This window comes from Cololabis saira, chromosome 7 (assembly GCF_033807715.1).
Source record: "Cololabis saira isolate AMF1-May2022 chromosome 7, fColSai1.1, whole genome shotgun sequence".
Taxonomy (NCBI): domain Eukaryota; kingdom Metazoa; phylum Chordata; class Actinopteri; order Beloniformes; family Belonidae; genus Cololabis; species Cololabis saira.
The window spans coordinates 24,009,302-24,028,570 of record NC_084593.1 but is presented as its reverse complement, the minus strand read 5'-3'; the positions used below and the strand labels follow the sequence as shown (position 1 = coordinate 24,028,570).

Below are 19,269 nucleotides of genomic sequence, written 5' to 3'. Positions count from 1 at the left end.
TTGTTTTAAGTGTAATGAGATTTTTTTACTAAAATGAGACATTTTAACTAGAAATAAGACAAAAATATTCTTGTTAAGAAAACTTCAGAAAACTGTTTTTTATTGTTGTGTTTTGATGTATTTGATGTAAGCCCAGTGGATATTTAAAGCTTACAGAAGGCTGCATTTAACTGCTGCTATGTCATTCCTGCAGTATTTCTGCAGGTGTTTTGGTCAGTGCTATTATTTGTTATATATTATATTATTTGTAATCAGCACAAATTATCTGTCCCCACATGATAAAATCCACCATCCCCCCTGATTTTTTTTTACAACTCGAGTACTGGTAGTAATAATAATAATAATAACACTAACATTAATAACGATTTTATTTTCATTTTAACAGTTTCAGGAATATTTCACATGATGAATCCGATGCACATCAAACAATAACAATAATAAAGTTCAGTTCAGTTCATGTATCAGTCCTGCAGTTCCTCGCTCTTCCCAAACGTGATCTGGGCCAGTTTGGTGTATCCCTCGAAGTGCCTGGAGCCCAGGTACGTCCCGAAGAAGGCCTGCAGCACGATGACCGCCCTCATCTTGTTGAACACCGGCCTGGACACGTCCAGGCAGAAGCGCAGCAGGTGGCCCTTCTCCGGCAGCGGGGTGGTGTTGTACCTGCTGGCCAGGGCGATGTTGAGGGGCAGGGCCAGCACCAGCGGGTACAGCCCGCCGCCCAGCACGCCCACGGCGGCGCCGCGCAGCAGGCAGCAGGCGGGGCAGGAGAGGTCTCCGGCCAGCAGCGGCGACACCACCGCCGCCGTGTACAGCGCGTAGGTGGTGAGGAAGGGCAGCACGGCCACCGGCAGGCTGGAGGCGAACCGAGCCTGAGAGACGTGCAGCGCCCTGCGGATAGGGTTGCCACCTTTCAGTAATAGAAATAAGGGACGCCCCGATTTCAGCAGCCCAGGCGCCAAAGGGACATCCCCAAAACCTCTAAACTCCATAGAAATGTATTTATTTCACACGAAAAAACAAAATGCTTTGATTTAAAGTTTAAAGTGCTTTAATTGCATTGAACTTGCATGACTGTACAGACAGCCAATCATACTAGCAACTAGGGCTGTTCGATTAATCGATTTTAAAATCGTAATCGCGATTATGTAATTAGAACGATGTTAAAACGTGAAAATCGTAAAATCGATTTTTCACTTTTTTTTTTTTTTTTAATTAATTTATTTATTTATTTAATTTTTTTTTTTACCTTGTCTGCACACATATTAATGATTGATACCATATTAATGATAGATGGAAATACCTCTCAATACCTGCGACAAGTGCCCCATCAGGCTCTTTAGTGTAGGAGGGGGCGTTGCCACCGGGCATCCCTCAAGCCAGATGCGGTAGACCGGCTCGTGTTCCTTGCAAAAAACTTGCAAATGTGAATAGCAAATGTAATGACTGACATTACACACCTCTACCTCCTTCATGGGTTGCATTATTATTTAGCATGCAAAGACCCAGTTTAGTTTAATTAGAAAATGGCTTGTTTTATTTAAGTGGAAATATAACTTACTGTATGTTTGCAAGTGCTGACTTTTTTTTTCAGAGATAAAACTTTATATTTTATTATATTTTTTAAAACTTTTTTTCAACTTATTTTACAGAGTTTTGCACTTTATTCATCCATTTTTGGTTTAATAAGAGCAAAGTTTGCACTTAAAGCCCAATGGGGCAAATGTTCAATAAAAAAACAGCATATTTGAAATCATTTCTTTGCCTTTTGTCAATTCACAAAATAATCGTAATCGTAATCGAAAATCGGATTTTGAGAGAAAAAAAATCGAGATTTTATTTTTGGGCAAAATCGAACAGCCCTACTAGCAACTGAAATATCCTCCTATTATACGTATGTCCACATCAGCCAGGATGTATAATATAGCTACAGGTGAAGGTCGGAAAATTAGAATATGGTGTAAAAGTTCATTTATTTCAATAATTCAACTTAAAAGGCACAGCGAAACTAATACATTACATAGTGTCATTACATGCAAAGCAAGATGTTAAACCTTTATTTGTTATAATTTTGATGATTGATTTGTTTATTGATTGCATGAAATATTAATTTTTTTAGATTTTTTTATTTGGGGTTTTCATAAACTGTGAGTCATAATCATCAAAATTATAACAAATAAAGGCTTGAAATATCTCACTGAATGTAGTGGGAAATAATATATTTGTTTCACCTTTAGTTAAATTTACGACGAATGACGTTTAGCAATATATTCAAATTTTCCAACTTGCACCTGTATATTATGCATCAATAAATAAGAGCATAATATGGGTCTGTATTGGTTCAATACGGAACGCAACTTTTAATTCCCAATTACGTAACAATTCTGTATTTCAAGGGGCGGGTGGGAGCCTACCTGCGGAAGAAGCTGTTGGAGATGAGCCCGCCCAGGGCGGCGTTGCCCCCCAGGTACACGGGGCCGTACATGAACAGCTTCTGCTCCACGTCCGGCAGCTTCTCGAAGTTTTTCATCAACATCTCGGAGATCCGCGCCCTGCTGAGCGGATGTCCATAGCCGCTCTTCTGCTCCATGTTCTCCGACATCTTTAGAAACTACGTTTAAACCCACAACCCTTTGGATGTCTTGATTATGTGATTATGACTAGAAACAAAGTTGGAGGGGTGACAGCAGGGCGCAGACATGACACTTACCCATAAGTCAATGCGCAGGGTGTAAGTCTTGTTGCCCTGAATTCGGTCTGTCAGGTGGAGCTCGTCACGTGGCCTCTTCCGCCAGTCAGCTGGAACAGCGTACAACACAGTGCAACCAGAGGTGTCAAAAGTATTCATTCATATTCATTACTCAGGTAGAAGTATAGATACTAGAGTTTAAAAATACTCCTGTAGATGTTGAAGTATCAACTCAAGTTTTTTACTCAAGTAAAAGTATAAAAGTACTGGTTTCAAAACTACTTAAAGTATAAAAGTAATGTAAGGGGGAAAAGCCATTAAGGACAAAAGCCATTGAAAACGAATGCATCTTAGTATAATGCAAATATATTAAAGATCTGTGTACTATTGAGCATTAACATGTGTTTCAGAGAGCAGAAGATATGATGACTAGTTGCCTATAAGTATTGTAATGGTGCAAAAAGTCAAACTTCAGAGGCATGTTATCATTTATCCTAACCGTTATTGGAATGTACATCCAAGTTTAGTTGCAGGAATCTGAGGGCAACGGATGTAAGAACAAAACTGGACACGAACATCTGAAACAACCACAACCAAATTCATTCTATCCAGATGGCGCAATTTAACTGGATAGTTTTTTTGTAAAGGCTGAAATTAAAATAGAGTAACAAGGCTGTTTTTAAAATGTAAGGAGTAAAAAGTACAGATAATTGCGCGAAAATGTAAGGAGTAAAAGTAAAAAGTCGTCTGAAAAATAATTACTCCAGTGAAGTATAGATAACCAAAATTTCTACTTAAGTAAGGTAACGAAGTATTTGTACTTCGTTACTTGACACCTCTGAGTGCAACACAGCGAAAATGAATTCCTTGATATCTTTAACATTGCGCTATTCTTAATATCCTAATTTTATTGATTTTTACATCCTCATTTTATTGATTTTTACATTTTTCTAGAAGTTATAATGAACAGTCTCTTTAAAGGTAAACATAGAGCACATACCTGTCAAGTTTTGGATTTAAAAATAAGGGAAATTGTCCCACCAACACAACCGAGGTCCAATATCTTACATTTTAAGACAGGTTTACAAGAAATCTAAAATATCTACCTGTCAACCACTTAAAAACTAAAATGATGTGCTCAGAATCTGATAGGATGACCTTTGTTGACACAGAAATGCTGTGGACATTCCTATTCCTATAATAGCCTAATATGCATAAATGAAAACACAAAAGGGAATTAAAGCACATTTATTTATTTGAAATATTTTCAATTAATGCATATTGCCTTCAAGTGAAACATTTACATTTTCTTTTAATTTGTCATTTTAACTCATGTGGCTCCCTGCCCCATCCTGCTCCTCTTTATGGAAGTAAATATGGTATCCAGTTTTTAGAGATATTTAAACGAAGTCTTCGCTTTGTTGGCAGAAGCCTTCTCTGGATACATCCACCCATCTCTGATTTGTTGTTCCGAGTTTGCTCCTGTTGTTGCCACTAACCTCGCGAGAGCTAAACTACAGCAAGTGGCAGTTCTCGCGAGGCCGGTTACAATTCAGTTAAGAGAGGCACAGGAATGCTTTTTAAAAATTATATTATAAAATGGGAAATTTACAGGGAAAATACTTATACGGGAGGACAGCGGGAAAGAGGGGTACATTACAGTCGTTTCCCGGCCAAAACGGGAGACTTGACGGGTATGATAGAGCAGGGTCTCAGTGTTTTGTGGGGTCCCATACAAGAGTCTGTGTGCAAACACTTGTTTTGTAAAATTAAAGTACAATGGAGATCTAACATTTTCCGGTCATCAGGCAATGTATTAATATTTGACATTCATAGAGGAAATAAGCTTAGATTTGTTAAATTAATGTTTAAACCCAGGTTGATCTAACAAAATACACCAAGTGAGTAGAATGACTCATCTTCCACCCATCAATAATCTATATCCATCCATCCTTTACCTATACTCACTAATTCCTACTCTACCCCAGCTCTCTTTGACCCCGTCCCCCCAAGTGTTGTGTATTGATGCTGGTCTTATAGGCTGGGGGTCCCTTTACATCTAAGTAGCTGTATTATACCAAGACAAAGGCCTGGCTAGCCAAGAAGAAAAGCAATGCTGACTAATCACTTTAACACACAACCTTGTGCACCTATTGTTATCAGGATAGTACACTGACTTCTAATCTTTAGAACATTCAGGATATCCAAGGAAAGTTCAGTAAAGTTTACATTAAAGTCTGCTGCAACATAAATATTGTTGTGCCAAATATTCCTGTTAATATTTGCAGCTAACAGGAAATCACATGTTCATTTGACCACTTAACTCAAGCTTGCAATGTTTCATTGTCATTGTCATTTCATTGTCATTTATTACAGAAGATGAACATGAAGGCAGATGTAGCTAATTGTTGTTGACATATTTCCTGTTATAGAATATTAACAGCAGATGTGTAGCTGACTAGTCTGTAGGAATTAAACACAACACTGATACTTTCTACATAATGGCTCTATTGCACATGTCACAGGGTGAGTTTTTGTGTGTACTGGCTGTCACATTTCAATGAAAGATATTGTCTTGAAACAGTGATGCATCTGAAGATCATACAGTGTCCTTCTTAACAGCTGACGGTAGGGCTGCACGATTAATCGTTAAAAAATCGCGATCTCGATTCATGCTTGAACGCGATCTCATTTCCAAATGACGACGATTTAAAAAAAAAAAAAAAAAAAGTTTTTTTTTTTTTTTTTTTTTTTTTAAAGATGGCTGCATAAAAAAGGACTAGGCCTATGTTCTAGGTTGTTGTAGTCCTGTCATGGTCAACTATCATGTTGTCATGTTTGTTATATTTTGTTAATGATTGTGGATTACATTTGGAGAAACTTTCTCATCACCTGACACATATTGCACATAAATATTGTTAAAATTGTTATTGTTAAAATTATTTAAAGACAAGAGAGATGTTTATTGTTTTTATGTTCAATGTCAGCTGTTACAGCAAAAAGCAGCCAGAGGAATAATTTGTTGCCTCAGAACTACAGGATCTGTTACAAGTCCCCTTTCTGAAAGGGTGTTCAACTCAGGGAGGAACAAATATTGTTAAATTGTTATTATTGTTTAAATTATTCAAAGGTTTGTGTAAAGAAGACAAGAGATGTTTATTGTTATTATATTTTTGTTCAGCTGTTGCAAAGTTAAAGTAATAAGTGCAATAAATTTTATATTGGAAAAAAATCGTGAGAGAATCGTGATCTCAATTCTAAGCAAAAAAATCGTGATTCTCATTTTGTCCAGAATCGTGCAGCCCTAGCTGACGGTCCTTTAACGGCCCTTCCAGACCGTACGTGACATGTGGTGCCCTTGGCTGCGGGCATCAGTGCTCTGGTTGCCAGAGTAATGGGGCACGGAGCAAAGTAGGAGGAGCTTTCAGCACTTAAAGGTCATCCTTTCGTTGTTGGCAGGAGAGGAGCTCCTGATTTTACATAGTTTGCAGTATATGTTGCATGGAAGGGAGTCCCATCCATCCCTACCATAGAAATATATAAGTTAACATCATAAGCATCACCATCAAAGAAATAAATAGATACATTAAGCCCATGTAACCTTTATATCTGAAGGTTACATAGCCCCCTTCTATATACCACTGGCGAGTGTGCATGGGAACACATTGCTTTCCCTGTCAGAAGTGTACGCTTAAACTTCCCCTGTTTATCAAACTTAGCGATGTACAAGAACAATGTCTTACTGTGACTGGGTGAAGCCCTGACATTGTTTGCATTCATTTATTTGCATACAGTCCAAATAAGCAATTTATTTTTGAGGAGCTGCCTGAGATGCTTTGCTTAGGTTTTTACCATGAAACTCTGCTATCCATAGAAACAGAATGGGATCTGTGTGATGTCTTTCAAGGTTTCCTGAAGGTTAATCTAGGCCAGGACTAATTTTAACTATTGGTCAAGGCCAACAGTAACACACATGCTCAACCTTGTGCAGAAACAGGAACGAAGGAATACAAAATATGTATTTCTAACGGGGCATAATCACTTTAGTCACACATGCATCTTGTTATCATGGCATTATGTTTTGGGTCAGAAATATCAAAACTAAGAAAAACTCTTACTTTAATCTAATGATTAAATTTGTAAACTTGTGTTCATTTCCTTTCAGCATAATACATTTGGGTCAGGATGCTCCTGAAGGCCTGGCACCAGACATCATTATTTTTCCACTCAATTACTACAATGCTCTTTTCGAAAGTTTCCCTTCATGCATTGTGAAACCTCTGCAGATGGTGGCAAAATGTCAGCTCATCTGCTGTCAACCATAAAGGACATAGGCTATGTCACTCCATCATTCATGGCTGACTGAATCAAATTAAAGTCCCCAATGCTTGCCTATAAAGTAACTGCTGGGTGTGCACACAGCTATGTAAACTCAGTTTATAATCATGTTTGTCCACTGTGTCCCTCTCAGGAGCATTTTCTAGGACTACCAGCCCTTTTCACAAGATAATCTGTTCTAATTTGTGGTTCTACAACATGGCAGAATGACTATTAAATGTTGTGAGAGGATCCCTGCTAGATGTCTACTCTAAATTATATTGTAAATGTAAGAGTCTGAGTTTTGTGAAGCTTTAGATAGTGAATAAAAAGTAAGGCTGTATCCGAAATCGCATACGTACTACATGCTACATACTGCATCAGTATGTATAAGTAAGTAAGTAATATAAGTAAGTAGGTTATAAATAACTACTTTTCATTGCGGCATTTTGACAGAGAATTTGGTTGCAAAAGTGGTTGCATGAAAAGTATTTATTTCATGAAGATACAACGAACTCCCGATATATATTTATTTTTAATCGTTCTCCTTACACTAAATTGAATTCTTCTTCTCTCAGTTTATTGGCGGATCGCAAGCAACTTTCAGGTGCATACCGCCACCTACTGTACAAGAGTGTGTAAAATTATTTCATTTAGCCCGTTTTAAATTCTGTTTATCAGCCTAGTGTCTTTTAGGAAATGAATTAGTCCCTTTCTGGTGATTTCAACCCCCTCTCCCTCTGTTCCCAGGATCCCCCTCAAATTCCACTCACGTCCTGCCTCTCTGACTTTTTCCTGTAGCCGCTCTCTTTCTATTTTATACCTGTTACAGTGCATTAGGATATGTTCACTGTTTTCTTTTATTCCACAGTTCTCACATTTATCACTATCCCTCTTTCCCATTACATGCAAGGTGCCATTTAGTCCTGTGTGGTCTAGTCTGAGTCTTGTTATAACTGTTTCCTCCCTTCTGTTCCTTTCAGTATAATTCTTTGTTATTATAGTCTTTTGTATTTTGTGACATCCCTGTCCTTTCTGATCTTCCTCCCACCTTTTCTGCCATATTTCCATTCCTTTCTTCTTTATTATTGCTTTACCTTCCCCTTTTCCTAGTGGAACTGGTATTGTTATTTCCTTTTGTAGAGCCATTTTTTACTAATTTATCAGCACCCTACTAAATTGAATTTAAACATTTATATTCCTCTTTCTCCCTCTCCACGTGGATCCAAAGCGCCTCCTTGGAGATCGGTAGAGTACTAGAGAGAGAGAGTGGCGACAACTCCGTTCACTGCAATGGTTCAGTTTTTTCACAGCAATGGCGGAGCATGGAGCCCCTCGGAAGTTCCCGGAAGTTAGCGCAAGCTAACTGCTGCTCAATGTATTTCAATGGAGGAGCTGGTAGGAGCAACACTTGTTCGAGGTAAAAAGTTTAAAGAATTACATTCTGGTATCAGTGGGGCATCGGAATTAAATTGACACGAGTAATTAATTATGTTGGCGTATTTTCTCCGTATAGATTAGAGGATTTAGGGAATATTAAAAGGTAAAAGTTTAGGCTATCACACTAGATAACCATAACAACCCGTGCAACAGGCTGATAACTGTAGATTCTGCTCTCTGAACAGGCTATAACAACCCTGTCAATTTATACTAGTAGCAAGGTTAATGTGTAGGGAGTGTGATTGCAGTTATACATCAATTTATTTATTTATTTATTTATTTTTTTAAATATCATTTAGGCTGCTGAATGACAGGTAAAGCTTATGAGGATGAGGATGGTCTCCTAATGTCTCTCAACACTGCATTGCACTGACTTGACTGTAGTTCTGTTTAATGTAATTCATGTCATTACTGTGGTGTGTATTGGACAACTTGATTTCTTTTTTTTTTTTCAAGAGATCATTATACTATTATAACTGGGCAAACAACCAAATCACGTAAAAGTTACTAGGTGTTTCTACTGTGTACTGTTGTAGTTCTGATACTAATACTCATACTTGTATTTCCTCTCCTGGGTTGCAGGAGGAGGTCAGAGTCCAGACAGAAGCAGAGAGACAGCAGAGCATCACTCTCTGTCCTGGTCCAGCACTGTCCTGAAGCAGCTTCAGCTGTTCTGTTCCAGCCTGATATTCAACTTTGTTTAGGTCTTGCTACCATTAACATCTTTTGTTTGTTTCCTCTCATTTTTCCCTCCAGTTTGCAACCTAACTTCCCTTGGTTTGTTCATTGTTTTCCTGTTCTTTTTTCTATTTTTTGAATAAAAAAAAGGCTCAAATTTCCTAATGGTCTGGTATTTGAAAGTGTGCAAAAGTGCAAATGCATTGTTTGAATGTGATTACCTCACGTGTGTGTGTGTGTGTGTGTGTGTGTGTGTGTGTGTGTGTGTGTGTGTGTGTGTGTGTGTGTGTGTGTGTGTGTGTGTGTGTGTGTGTGTGTGTGTGTGTGTGTGTGTGTGTGTGTGTGTGTGTGTGTGTGTGTGTGTGTGTGTGTGTATATATATCTCAATACTGTATCAAGGACAACATAGCAGAAATGAGACAAACAGCTTGCAATGCTGCTGATCTGTTTGTTTCATTGTGGTCTTCAGTGCGTTGGGAAAAAAGGACTGTGATTTACTATGCATCCATCAGTAGAGTAAGTTTGATAAGCAAGAACAGTTAAATAGTGATAGAACTCAATTTATTTGCAATGAATTCAAATATTAGAATACAGTTATTATGCTGTTGCAAGTCCAAACTTATTGTGTGTAGTCAATTGACAAATCATTGTGGGTCACCTGTTAGTCTGCCTAACTCTGAAAGTTAAAAAAAAGAGAGAAAATATTGGTTTAGTAAAGGTAACAGATTTAGAAGTTAACATAAGCATATATAATTATAAAGGTATAGGTAACAATAGGTAGCAAATGGTAGAATTCAGTTTATTTGCAATTAATTCAAATTCATTTTTAATTTGACAATTATGATGTTGGGAATCCAGATTTATTGTTAATTACCCGTTATCCTGCCTCACTCAAGTCTGAAACTTAAAAAAGGAAGTATCACACGTGTAAATGTACAGAATGTACATGGTTTAGCAAAGAGACAACAGGTCAAAGCAATTAACACAAGCATACAGTATATCTTACATTTATAAGGAAGAATAGGTAACAGTTAAACAGTGATATAACTCTAGATAGAATTTAATTTATTTTCCACGGATTTCTTATTAGAACACATTGATTATATATGTTGTGAGTTAGGCTTATTGTATAGTAGTCAATTGGAAAATCATTGTCATCTGTCAGTCTGCCTCACTCACGTCTTAAGTTTAAAATCAACAGATATATTACGATTTTATTGTTGTCAAAGAATGTACAGGTTGAGTAAACTTAACAGAGTTCAAATCAATTAACATAAGCATAAAAATATTCGAAAGCGAAACATTTATTGACATTCTTTACTGATTGTCGTGGTTTTCCTCAAGTTTTTGAATTGCCCACCAGCACTTCCGGGAACTTTGGGGCGCTACATGGACCACGTGATCGGCCAGCTTTTTGAACTTCCGTTGTCGCCACTCTCTCTCTCTAGTACTCTAGAGATCGGTAAGGGCAACAAATCCCGTACGTGAGTCGGTGCTCTCGCGTTATCTGCGTGTTTTGCTGCGTCATGAATTTTGCCAGAGAAAGCTCCACCCAGATTAACGGAAGGTCGCCATCTTTCAGGACCACAACTCGGAGTCCGCTCTTAAGATTTTTAGTTCACAATCTTCCGACAGACAGTATTTCTTTATTTTTTTGACTTTAACATCTCTCGATGAAGGTAATGCGCCCTTTGACGTGGTATCAGATTACATTTACCGTTAAGGCTGAGGTTAAAGATTGATTTTCAAAATTCGACGTCTTTTCAATATGGCAGTCTGGCTCCGCACCGTCGATGACAACAACACGCGTCTATGTCCTTTAGTCATGTGTGTTATTTGGCTTTTTTTCCCAAAATAACATTTGTAACTATGCTTTATGTAAAGATTTTATGTCAAATTTGAATGGAATCACTGCTGTCCCCTTTGTTTACGGTTGGAGCTGGGATTGGTCCAGGAAACACTTGAACAAGAACAACAGGAGGAGCCGCCATCTTGTTCCATCTGCTCAGTGCTGGAAACACATGATCACATTTAAGAGTTACACGTTTTCTCACGTGTTAATGTGATACATCCATATGATGGGCACTCTTAAGGGGCTCCACATTTAGGTGGTTGAAACGTCCACGGTTTCAGTAAAACGTGCTCATTACCCGCGTCAGTCAGTCGACACGTTTTTGTTTTTTTGGTACTTACGATTTTTTTATTTTTACTTGACACGGACGAGGAAAGTCATATTGTTTTTTCTCCATTAATGGTTCTGTTAGTCACTATTTTCACTAGTGCTGCTATTTATCTCCAAAATTGTGATATATATATATATATATATATATATATATATATACACAGGACTGTCTCAGAAAATTTGAATATTGTGATTTTCTGTAATGCAATTACAAAAACTAAAATGTCATACATTCTGGATTCATTACAAATCAACTGAAATATTGCAAGCCTTTTATTATTTCAATATTGCTGATCATGGCTTACAACTTAATAAAACTCAAATATTCTATCTCAAAAAATAAGAATATTCTGGGAATCTTAAACTGTAAACCATAATCAGCGATATTAAAATAATAAAAGGTTTGCAATATTTCAGTTGATTTGTAATGAATCCAGAATGTATGACATTTTTTTTTAATTGCATTACAGAAAATAAAGAACTTTATCACAGTATTCTAATTTTCTGAGGCAGTCCTGTATACACCACATTATTTTATACATGCATATTTTGTTTGTGTAAACAAGGGTGCCCAGAGCAGAGCGTTAAATCCTCAGGGACAGCTGAAACTTGTGCAATCCTCGGTACTTGCCCTTTCAAAAGGAGGGAGGGGCATATAAAGGAAGCAATTATTATTTTTTCAGTGGGGGAAGTTAGTGCTTCTGTACGTCATGTTAACGGAGTCTTTGGATCCTGTTGCATTCCCTGTAATTCCAGTTTGTCAGTTTAATGTGTTATTCGATGTTTTACAGATGCGTCATTCAAAGCGCATGCGCTCCCCGGGTGTCTGGTTAGACGAGTACAGCTGGGAGGAAAGAATGGAGTGTCGTAAACGCAGGAGATGTGATTCACACAGCAGCGACAGAGAAAATAGATCCAGAAGAGATTACCAACCCTATAAGACGTATGAAGGGTAAGTATACAATTCTGGTGAACTCTACCTGTTAAGAGAGGTCTTGCAGCTTTAGTTTTTAAGATAACTGGGACATTTTCTTTTATTATGTTGAGCTATTACTACATTTCCCATGACACAAAATTGATAGATTAAAATTATTTTTTAATATCTATATAAGTACAATAAATGAGTATAGTCACTATGGTTGGCCTACGGACCAACCAAATAACATCTACAAAATGTATGTTTAGGTTGAGAGTAGTAACATTTCAAAAACATGCTAGTTGTGTCCTTTGTTACAGTAATTTGTGATATTATTTGTACTGATGCAGAATGTGAACACAACATGCAGGTATTAAGTTCACATGAGGGAGCCACTCGATTGCAGTGGTATATGTGTATAGATTTTCTGTAAAACTATAAGATTGAAGGTGGTTCATTTTTCCTATGTTCTCTGATATGTCAGCTCCACAAATATGATCCAGTGTCGCCTTCTGTTCAACATTAGCTTTGCAGTTGTTGTTTTTTTAATTTATAGTTACAGGTGAGAGGCGTAGTAACAATAAAACTATAGTATTTTATTGCAAGGAATGCCAGTTCGGCCACCTGAGGGCAGTGTTGTAAATAAGAAACTATAAAATACAAGTAAAATCAGAGCTGGACCAAAGATTATTAATGTGCAACACCAACAAGTAGTACCAAGAAAACATTTTTTGGTGTGAAAAATGTTTTTTTAAGAATATGGCTAATTTTCCCTTGGATGTCAATTTGTTCACAACATAACTGAAGTCTTCGTAGCCAATTGCCTTTGACCTGAGTCTACTGCTCAGTTTTTGACATTACATTCAAATGTAGCTACTAGTCTTGGGAGAAGATGGATAATAATAATTTGCCATGTTATCCTTGTTCAAAAAGTTAGTTGTTCTTAGACTTGGGAAGCATTAGTGTTGTTATGATGCAAAATGGAATAAAGAAATGTTCATGTACATTGAAATTGCCTTTTCTTCTCATCTAGTGAAGCTTTTTGTTTTTCCCAGTTCAGTTCTAGAGGTCTAAAGATTAGATCTAATTTTAATTCTGTAGAGGGGCAGACTACATCTTGGACGACAGCTGATACCACCTTGGTGCTAAGGCTGCAGGGGTTTCGTCGTCTTTTTTAGATGCTCGCATGATACTGGAGTGGACAGTGTTTGGAACCAGTTCTGCTGAGCTTATCCTTTGAAATTTTAGATGAAGGTGGATATAAGGATAGGATTTCTAATTCAGGGGGAAAAGCTTTCAGTGGATTTGCCATCACCAGATAGTGATTACACAAGTATGAACCCCGGGAATTCCAAATTAGATTAATGAGTAACTATATAAATTATATTTCTATTATTAACTATCTTCTTTCAGCGCTCTGCATTTCACTTCAGCCAGCGTGACTTTGTCAAGGTGAATCTTTTTTTGTTTTATGGAGGGCAGCCTAGGATTGCTTAGGAAATGGCTACATAAGCACAAAATTTGCCCAAATGTGCAGAGTTGCATGTTGGGTTTTGCATATTATGAAGACTTTTTCTCCAAGGAAAACTGATTAAATTTGATCCTAGAACTGCAGCCACTCCTTTAACACCATGGCATTAATTGCTGTAAATCAGCGTGTTGTTAATTACAAACGTTACATAAAAGGCTCAAGGATCAAGTTGCAGGTGTTAGGCTGGCCATAATGCATTTGCACCCGTCGTGATTTTGCTGCTTGATCACAGTTGAGTATCTTGACTTAACATAGCTGATCTGCTGTCTCCAGTCCTTGTTTTTTTTATCTCTGTACTACTTTATCTTGTTTGATTACAGGCACTACCTGGAAATGCGCAGTCTAAACCCCAGGCTGGATACTGGTTACACCCAGCACAACAGTTTGGACATGGCCTATGACGATGACATTCGTGACGGCGCCTGCAAGGAAAGAGACCGCGATTGGCACCACTACAGCAAGTCCTCTGCCCGTAGTGGTCGCAGCAGACGCACCAGTCGCAGGCCGCGAGACCGAAAAAACAGACATAGCCGTACTCAGCACCGGTCCTCCTCGGTATGGAAATTTCCTAGTACTTTCTACCCCCATCCCCTTTATATAAACATATTGATTGGGTCATTATCATTGGTGTTTAGCCAACGCTAAACACCAGTCTTTGTCTTTATTGTTTTTTTGTCATATTCCTCATTGTTAAGCATGATTTCCAGAAAGGCATGTATGATACTTTGGGGGCTCAGGGAATAGGGGATTTGTGTTTTTTGCCATATGCAAGAGAAAAATGGACCCAGTATTTGTGATGACATTCTAGTGGCAAGTCATGAGAAGTGTTGGTAATGAAATTTGAAACGCTAGGAAGATTGAAAAATTAATGTAGAAAGAGTATAAAGCAGTTGAGTTTTTTTCTGTACTATTGAGAACGTTTTCTCATCTGAAAATCTTGTTGCCATGTTTTTCTTCTGTAACACACACCATGTGGTGGATGCCGCCCAATTTCTCTGACGGGGCTGAATTTGCATTTGCTGCTCCGTCCTTCCGTCCATTCGCCTGGTGGTGTTACTGAACGGGCTGAATCTATCCACCCTACACCTCCCCCCTTGGCCTGGTTGAATGAATGACGATGTCGCATTGTGATGGCCGGTGCTGGCTGATGGGTTATTGATGTGATGGCGGATTGCGGCGTTTCCGGTGCAGAGGAGGAGCCATCGCCGCAGGAAAAGATCCAGGAGTGTTGAGGATGATGACGAGGGTCACCTCATCTATCACAGTGGAGACATGCTGAGAGCGAGATGTATAGAATATATACCTTTTTTTTCTACTGTTGTTCACACTTTGTCTCTCACTCTCGTCTGGTTATTTCCAAACATTAATTTAGAGGCTGATATATTTGGGCTAGTAGTAAAAAAATAAATAATTGTATTGCTAGTCAGAGTAATCTGTTAAGAATTGAGTATTATGCCTGTTTTTAATAGTGTAGTCAAACAGATCAATGTAACATGCAATGTACCAGGAAAAGGCGAATGTTTCATTTTGTCATTGCTTGTTGTCTAACTTAAACTTCTTATCTTCTGTAGATGAGATAGTGTGTACTCTAGGAGAGGGTGCCTTTGGAAAAGTCGTCGAATGTATTGACCACTCAAAGTAAGTAATCAATACAAAAATAAGATTGGAAATGTTAAACGAAATCCCCTTTTAGACATGAGATGCATGATAACGGCCTGGTCGCCACCACATTAACTGAGCAGTGCATGTCTGAAGGGGCCTTCATTTGCCAATTTATCACAATTGACTCTCTTAATAATAATGAAAAATTAATCTTGACTCTTTTTCATTGTGTTTCAGTGATGGGGCCAGAGTGGCTCTGAAGATCATTAAAAATATAGACCGCTACCGAGAGGCAGCTTTGTCTGAGGTAGAGGTACTTAAACAGATCAATTCCCTCGACACCGATAAGAGATAGTAAGTAACTGCAGATAGTATAAAGGGGTGATAAAACACAGTGGTTTACTTTACTTCATGGGCTGTTTAACTAATGTCTTTCTTTTCAATTCTCTTAGTTCTTGTGTGCATATCCTGGACTGGTTTGACTACCACGGACATATTTGTATTTCTTTTGAGCTGCTTGGCCTCAGCACATATGATTTCCTGAAGGAAAACAACTTTCTGCCTTTCCCCATTGATCAAATCAGGCACATGGCCTACCAGATCATCCGAGGTGTAAAATGTAAGTATTTTTGACGCACTGTGCATTGAAGATGCATCGTTTTTTAAATGTACCGGCTCTAAAATGGCCTTTTTGTTTTTTTTGTCTTTCAGTTCTGCACAAAAACAAGCTGACTCACACAGATTTGAAGCCTGAAAATATTCTCTTCATTAATTCAAACTATGATATGGAGTACAACCGCGAAAAGGTAGTTTATTAGAAAAGTCCCACCGTGTGACGTTAAAAATGCCTGGATACAGCAGCTTTTTAACGAGTGTAATGATTTTGTTTCCTCTTCAGAGACGAGATGAAAGGACACTGAAGAACCCAGATGTGAAAATCGTGGACTTTGGTAATGCCACGTACGATCATGAGCACCATACATCTGTGGTGTCAACGCGCCACTATCGCGCTCCTGAAGTTATTTTGGGTGAGTGCTTGTTTGTTTTTTATCATGCAGTACTAAAGCCTTTGAAATCCTGAGTGTTCGTATTAAGTTTGTGTTGTGTGTTTCAGACTTGGGCTGGGACCATGCTTGTGATGTCTGGAGTATAGGTTGTATACTCATTGAGTACTACCTCGGAACAACCCTCTTCCAGGTAGGGGGCAGTACAGAGCTTCATCAAACTACTTGCGTCTCCATTTACCTCAGAACATAACTTGCTTTTTTTGTATTGATTTGTTCTATTACAGACACACGATAGTAAAGAGCATCTTGCTATGATGGAGAGAGTCCTGGGTCCCATCCCTACAAACCTTCTGGATAAAACTAAGTAAGGCTTTATTTATGGGCCACTAATGAAAGATATTTATTTCCTGCAAAATATGAAATTTCCAAGCTATACAGTCATCTTTTTCATTGAAGCCATCTCATTTTTCTGTGTCTCTGAAAACAACCAGGTTTGATTTGACCCTCACAGACTTGAGTAGTCACATGGATGTTTCCAGCAGTTTTCAAATCCAGAGAAATCTGCAAATGCCTCAGCATAGACTTGATTGTGATTTAAGTGAAGAATTGATCTTTATCGCTAATTTAATTGCCTCAATAGCTCTTGCAGGGCATTATTTTTTATTTTACACAGCCACCAATCAAATGTGTGCGACAATATTAAAACCTTCAGCAAAGTAGTACGTCATTTTGATAGATTTTTATTAATCAGACGACTGGTATAAAGCCCTTGACTAAATTCGGCACACATGAGCTTCAGTAGCTTTTTTAGTAACAGATTAATTTAATATTTCAGATAATTTTATTAAAACAAACATTTGAAATCATTTGTGCTAAAACTGATGTTAGCTGTACTAGATTTCCATTTGGAATGTTAAAGACTCCTAAGATTACGTGCTAATTCTCATTGATATCACACTGATTGGTACATTGCTAGTGGCAGGAACTATTTTAAATTAAGCTAAATAATCATTGCGTGTCTTCTAGGAAACGGCGATATGTTCATCGAAACCGGTTGGACTGGGATGTTAACAGCTCTACAGGAAGATACGTCAAGAAACACTGCAAGCCCCTCAAGGTAAGGAATGCATTGATGCACGTTGGTGTTTGATGATGTATATTCCGATAATCACATTTAACCAAGTACGTTTGGAATCTGTGTACTGCTTCTAAGAGAGATTTGGAAAATGACCCAAATTCTTTACTGGTGAGCTTTGGTGAATATCTGTTTAAACAAGAGTAACCAAAAGGTTGAGGACCTGATGTCAGAGAACTTTACAAAAATTAAATATTCCTACAAGCACTGATCTCTCTTCTGGTGTTGCTGAAGTGACTTGAAACATGAAATAAAATAAACTCTTAGAAATGCAAAACCTTTTATTTTTTTTTATCCAATAGTAATAATTGCATCCTTCTTTCACCCCAACAGAATTACATAAGTTGTAAGGACGAAAACCACCAGCAGCTTTTTGACCTCATAGAGAAGATGATGGAGTACGACCCAGCAAAGCGTCTCAGCCTGGAACAAGCTCTTCGACACCCCTTCTTCTCCTCCTTCTACGGCAGCAAGAGCAGCAAGAGCACCACCAGAAGCAGCAGCAGCGGTAGCAAATGAGGCCATTGAACCAGGAAACGTTTGACCTGTATTCCTGGTCAGGGTTCCCTCAGCACCGGGACATTTTTCAGGGTGCTCAGAAATGGCCTCAACTTCCTGACTCTCCAGGAGAGATGCATTCTGACTGTATCAGTCACTGCCCTGCTGCGTCACGTCCTCCACACCAACATGTTTAAGTCTCAATAAGTCACATGTGCTTGTTTTGCTGTAATTAAGTCCTACCCCATAGGTGATGTCTATTTATTTGATTTTTTTTTTTATATATATAATTTCAAAAGGTAACATCTGAACATATTCTGGTATAACCTTTTTTTTTTTTTTTTAATTAAAGAGGCCTTTTCCCCCCTTTTTCTTTTGTACTTTGTGAAGTTGATGTTTAACGTGACTTAAAAAAATCTTAATCCATGATCAGTCTCACCAGGACTTTCATATGGTATTGTTGATGTAAAAAAGAAACCATTGAGGGCAGACAACTTGTACATACACACTGTTTTGTTATTCCACAGAATGTTTATGTAATTTTTGCATATAATGTCTCAATAAACCTGATGACAGAATCTTTGTGTCATGCGTTGGTACATGAGCTGCAGTAGCCAGATTGTCCACGTGGGGGCAGCAAACATCTTCACTTACCTGGCAAAAGTCATCCACCTGGAATAAACCATCTATGAAACATGAAAGTAATCCTCAATCTAAAATCTAGACATGTCTGTTCCAGTTGATCAATAATCAAGCAGAGAAATGTCACTGGTTCACAACAAAGTGTTATGTTTTGGTTTTTCTGGTGTTTGTCTGCACACATTAATTGTTAATACCATGCTGGTAACAACCTAAGGCATTATATATGTGCATTTTTAATATAAAATATGATATATTTTTTTAATATGTCACATATATATATATATATATATATATATATATATATATATATTTACATAAAAGTGTTATATATATATATTTTTTTTTCTGGTGTTTGTCTGCACACATTAATGGTTAATACCTGCTGGTACCAACCAAGGCATGCTGGTAACAACCTAAGGCATTATATGCATTTTTAATATAAAATATATATATTTTTTAATATGTCACATATTTATATATATATATATATATATATATATATATATATATATATACACACACACACACACACACACACACACATAAAAGTGTTATGTTAATGAAATGGGGCAGAATTTCAATTAGGTCAATTTAGGCCATTCACACATCTGCACTATATTAGGTTTAGATATCAC

General features: G+C 37.7%; 2 protein-coding genes and 1 long non-coding RNA gene across 3 annotated transcripts; 2 read left to right on the top strand and 1 right to left on the bottom strand.

The window, feature by feature from the left end:
- Nucleotides 1-196: 196 nt before the first annotated feature.
- tmem126a (transmembrane protein 126A) lies at nucleotides 197-2,714 on the bottom strand. Its single transcript, XM_061726257.1, has 2 exons — nucleotides 2,412-2,714; nucleotides 197-888 (listed from the first exon to the last, which is right to left on the bottom strand). Exons 1-2 carry the CDS (start codon nucleotides 2,597-2,599, stop codon nucleotides 462-464), a joined length of 615 nt encoding a protein of 204 aa, XP_061582241.1. The 5' UTR covers nucleotides 2,600-2,714; the 3' UTR covers nucleotides 197-461.
- Nucleotides 2,715-8,258: 5,544 nt separating this feature from the next.
- On the top strand, nucleotides 8,259-9,282 carry LOC133447553 (uncharacterized). Its single transcript, XR_009782918.1, has 2 exons — nucleotides 8,259-8,423; nucleotides 9,026-9,282. It is a non-coding gene; the product is annotated as an uncharacterized LOC133447553 (long non-coding RNA).
- Nucleotides 9,283-10,654: 1,372 nt separating this feature from the next.
- Nucleotides 10,655-18,570, top strand: clk4b (CDC-like kinase 4b). Its single transcript, XM_061725141.1, has 13 exons — nucleotides 10,655-10,800; nucleotides 12,095-12,255; nucleotides 14,071-14,305; nucleotides 14,942-15,038; nucleotides 15,322-15,388; nucleotides 15,590-15,706; nucleotides 15,805-15,971; nucleotides 16,064-16,158; nucleotides 16,251-16,380; nucleotides 16,467-16,549; nucleotides 16,644-16,723; nucleotides 17,386-17,476; nucleotides 17,828-18,570. Exons 1-13 carry the CDS (start codon nucleotides 10,795-10,797, stop codon nucleotides 18,011-18,013), a joined length of 1,515 nt encoding a protein of 504 aa, XP_061581125.1. The 5' UTR covers nucleotides 10,655-10,794; the 3' UTR covers nucleotides 18,014-18,570.
- Nucleotides 18,571-19,269: the final 699 nt, after the last annotated feature.

Excerpts from the sequence above, each read along its gene's own strand:
- tmem126a (XM_061726257.1), bottom strand. The coding sequence starts at position 2,599 with ATGTCGGAGAACATGGAGCAGAAGAGCGGCTATGGACATCCGCTCAGC. Across the intron at positions 889-2,411 it reads TCCAACAGCTTCTTCCGCAG|GGCGCTGCACGTCTCTCAGG; the intron begins GTAGGCTCCCAC and ends CCCTATCCGCAG.
- clk4b (XM_061725141.1), top strand. Across the intron at positions 15,039-15,321 it reads AGACATGCTGAGAGCGAGAT|ATGAGATAGTGTGTACTCTA; the intron begins GTATAGAATATA and ends TATCTTCTGTAG. Across the intron at positions 17,477-17,827 it reads AACACTGCAAGCCCCTCAAG|AATTACATAAGTTGTAAGGA; the intron begins GTAAGGAATGCA and ends TCACCCCAACAG.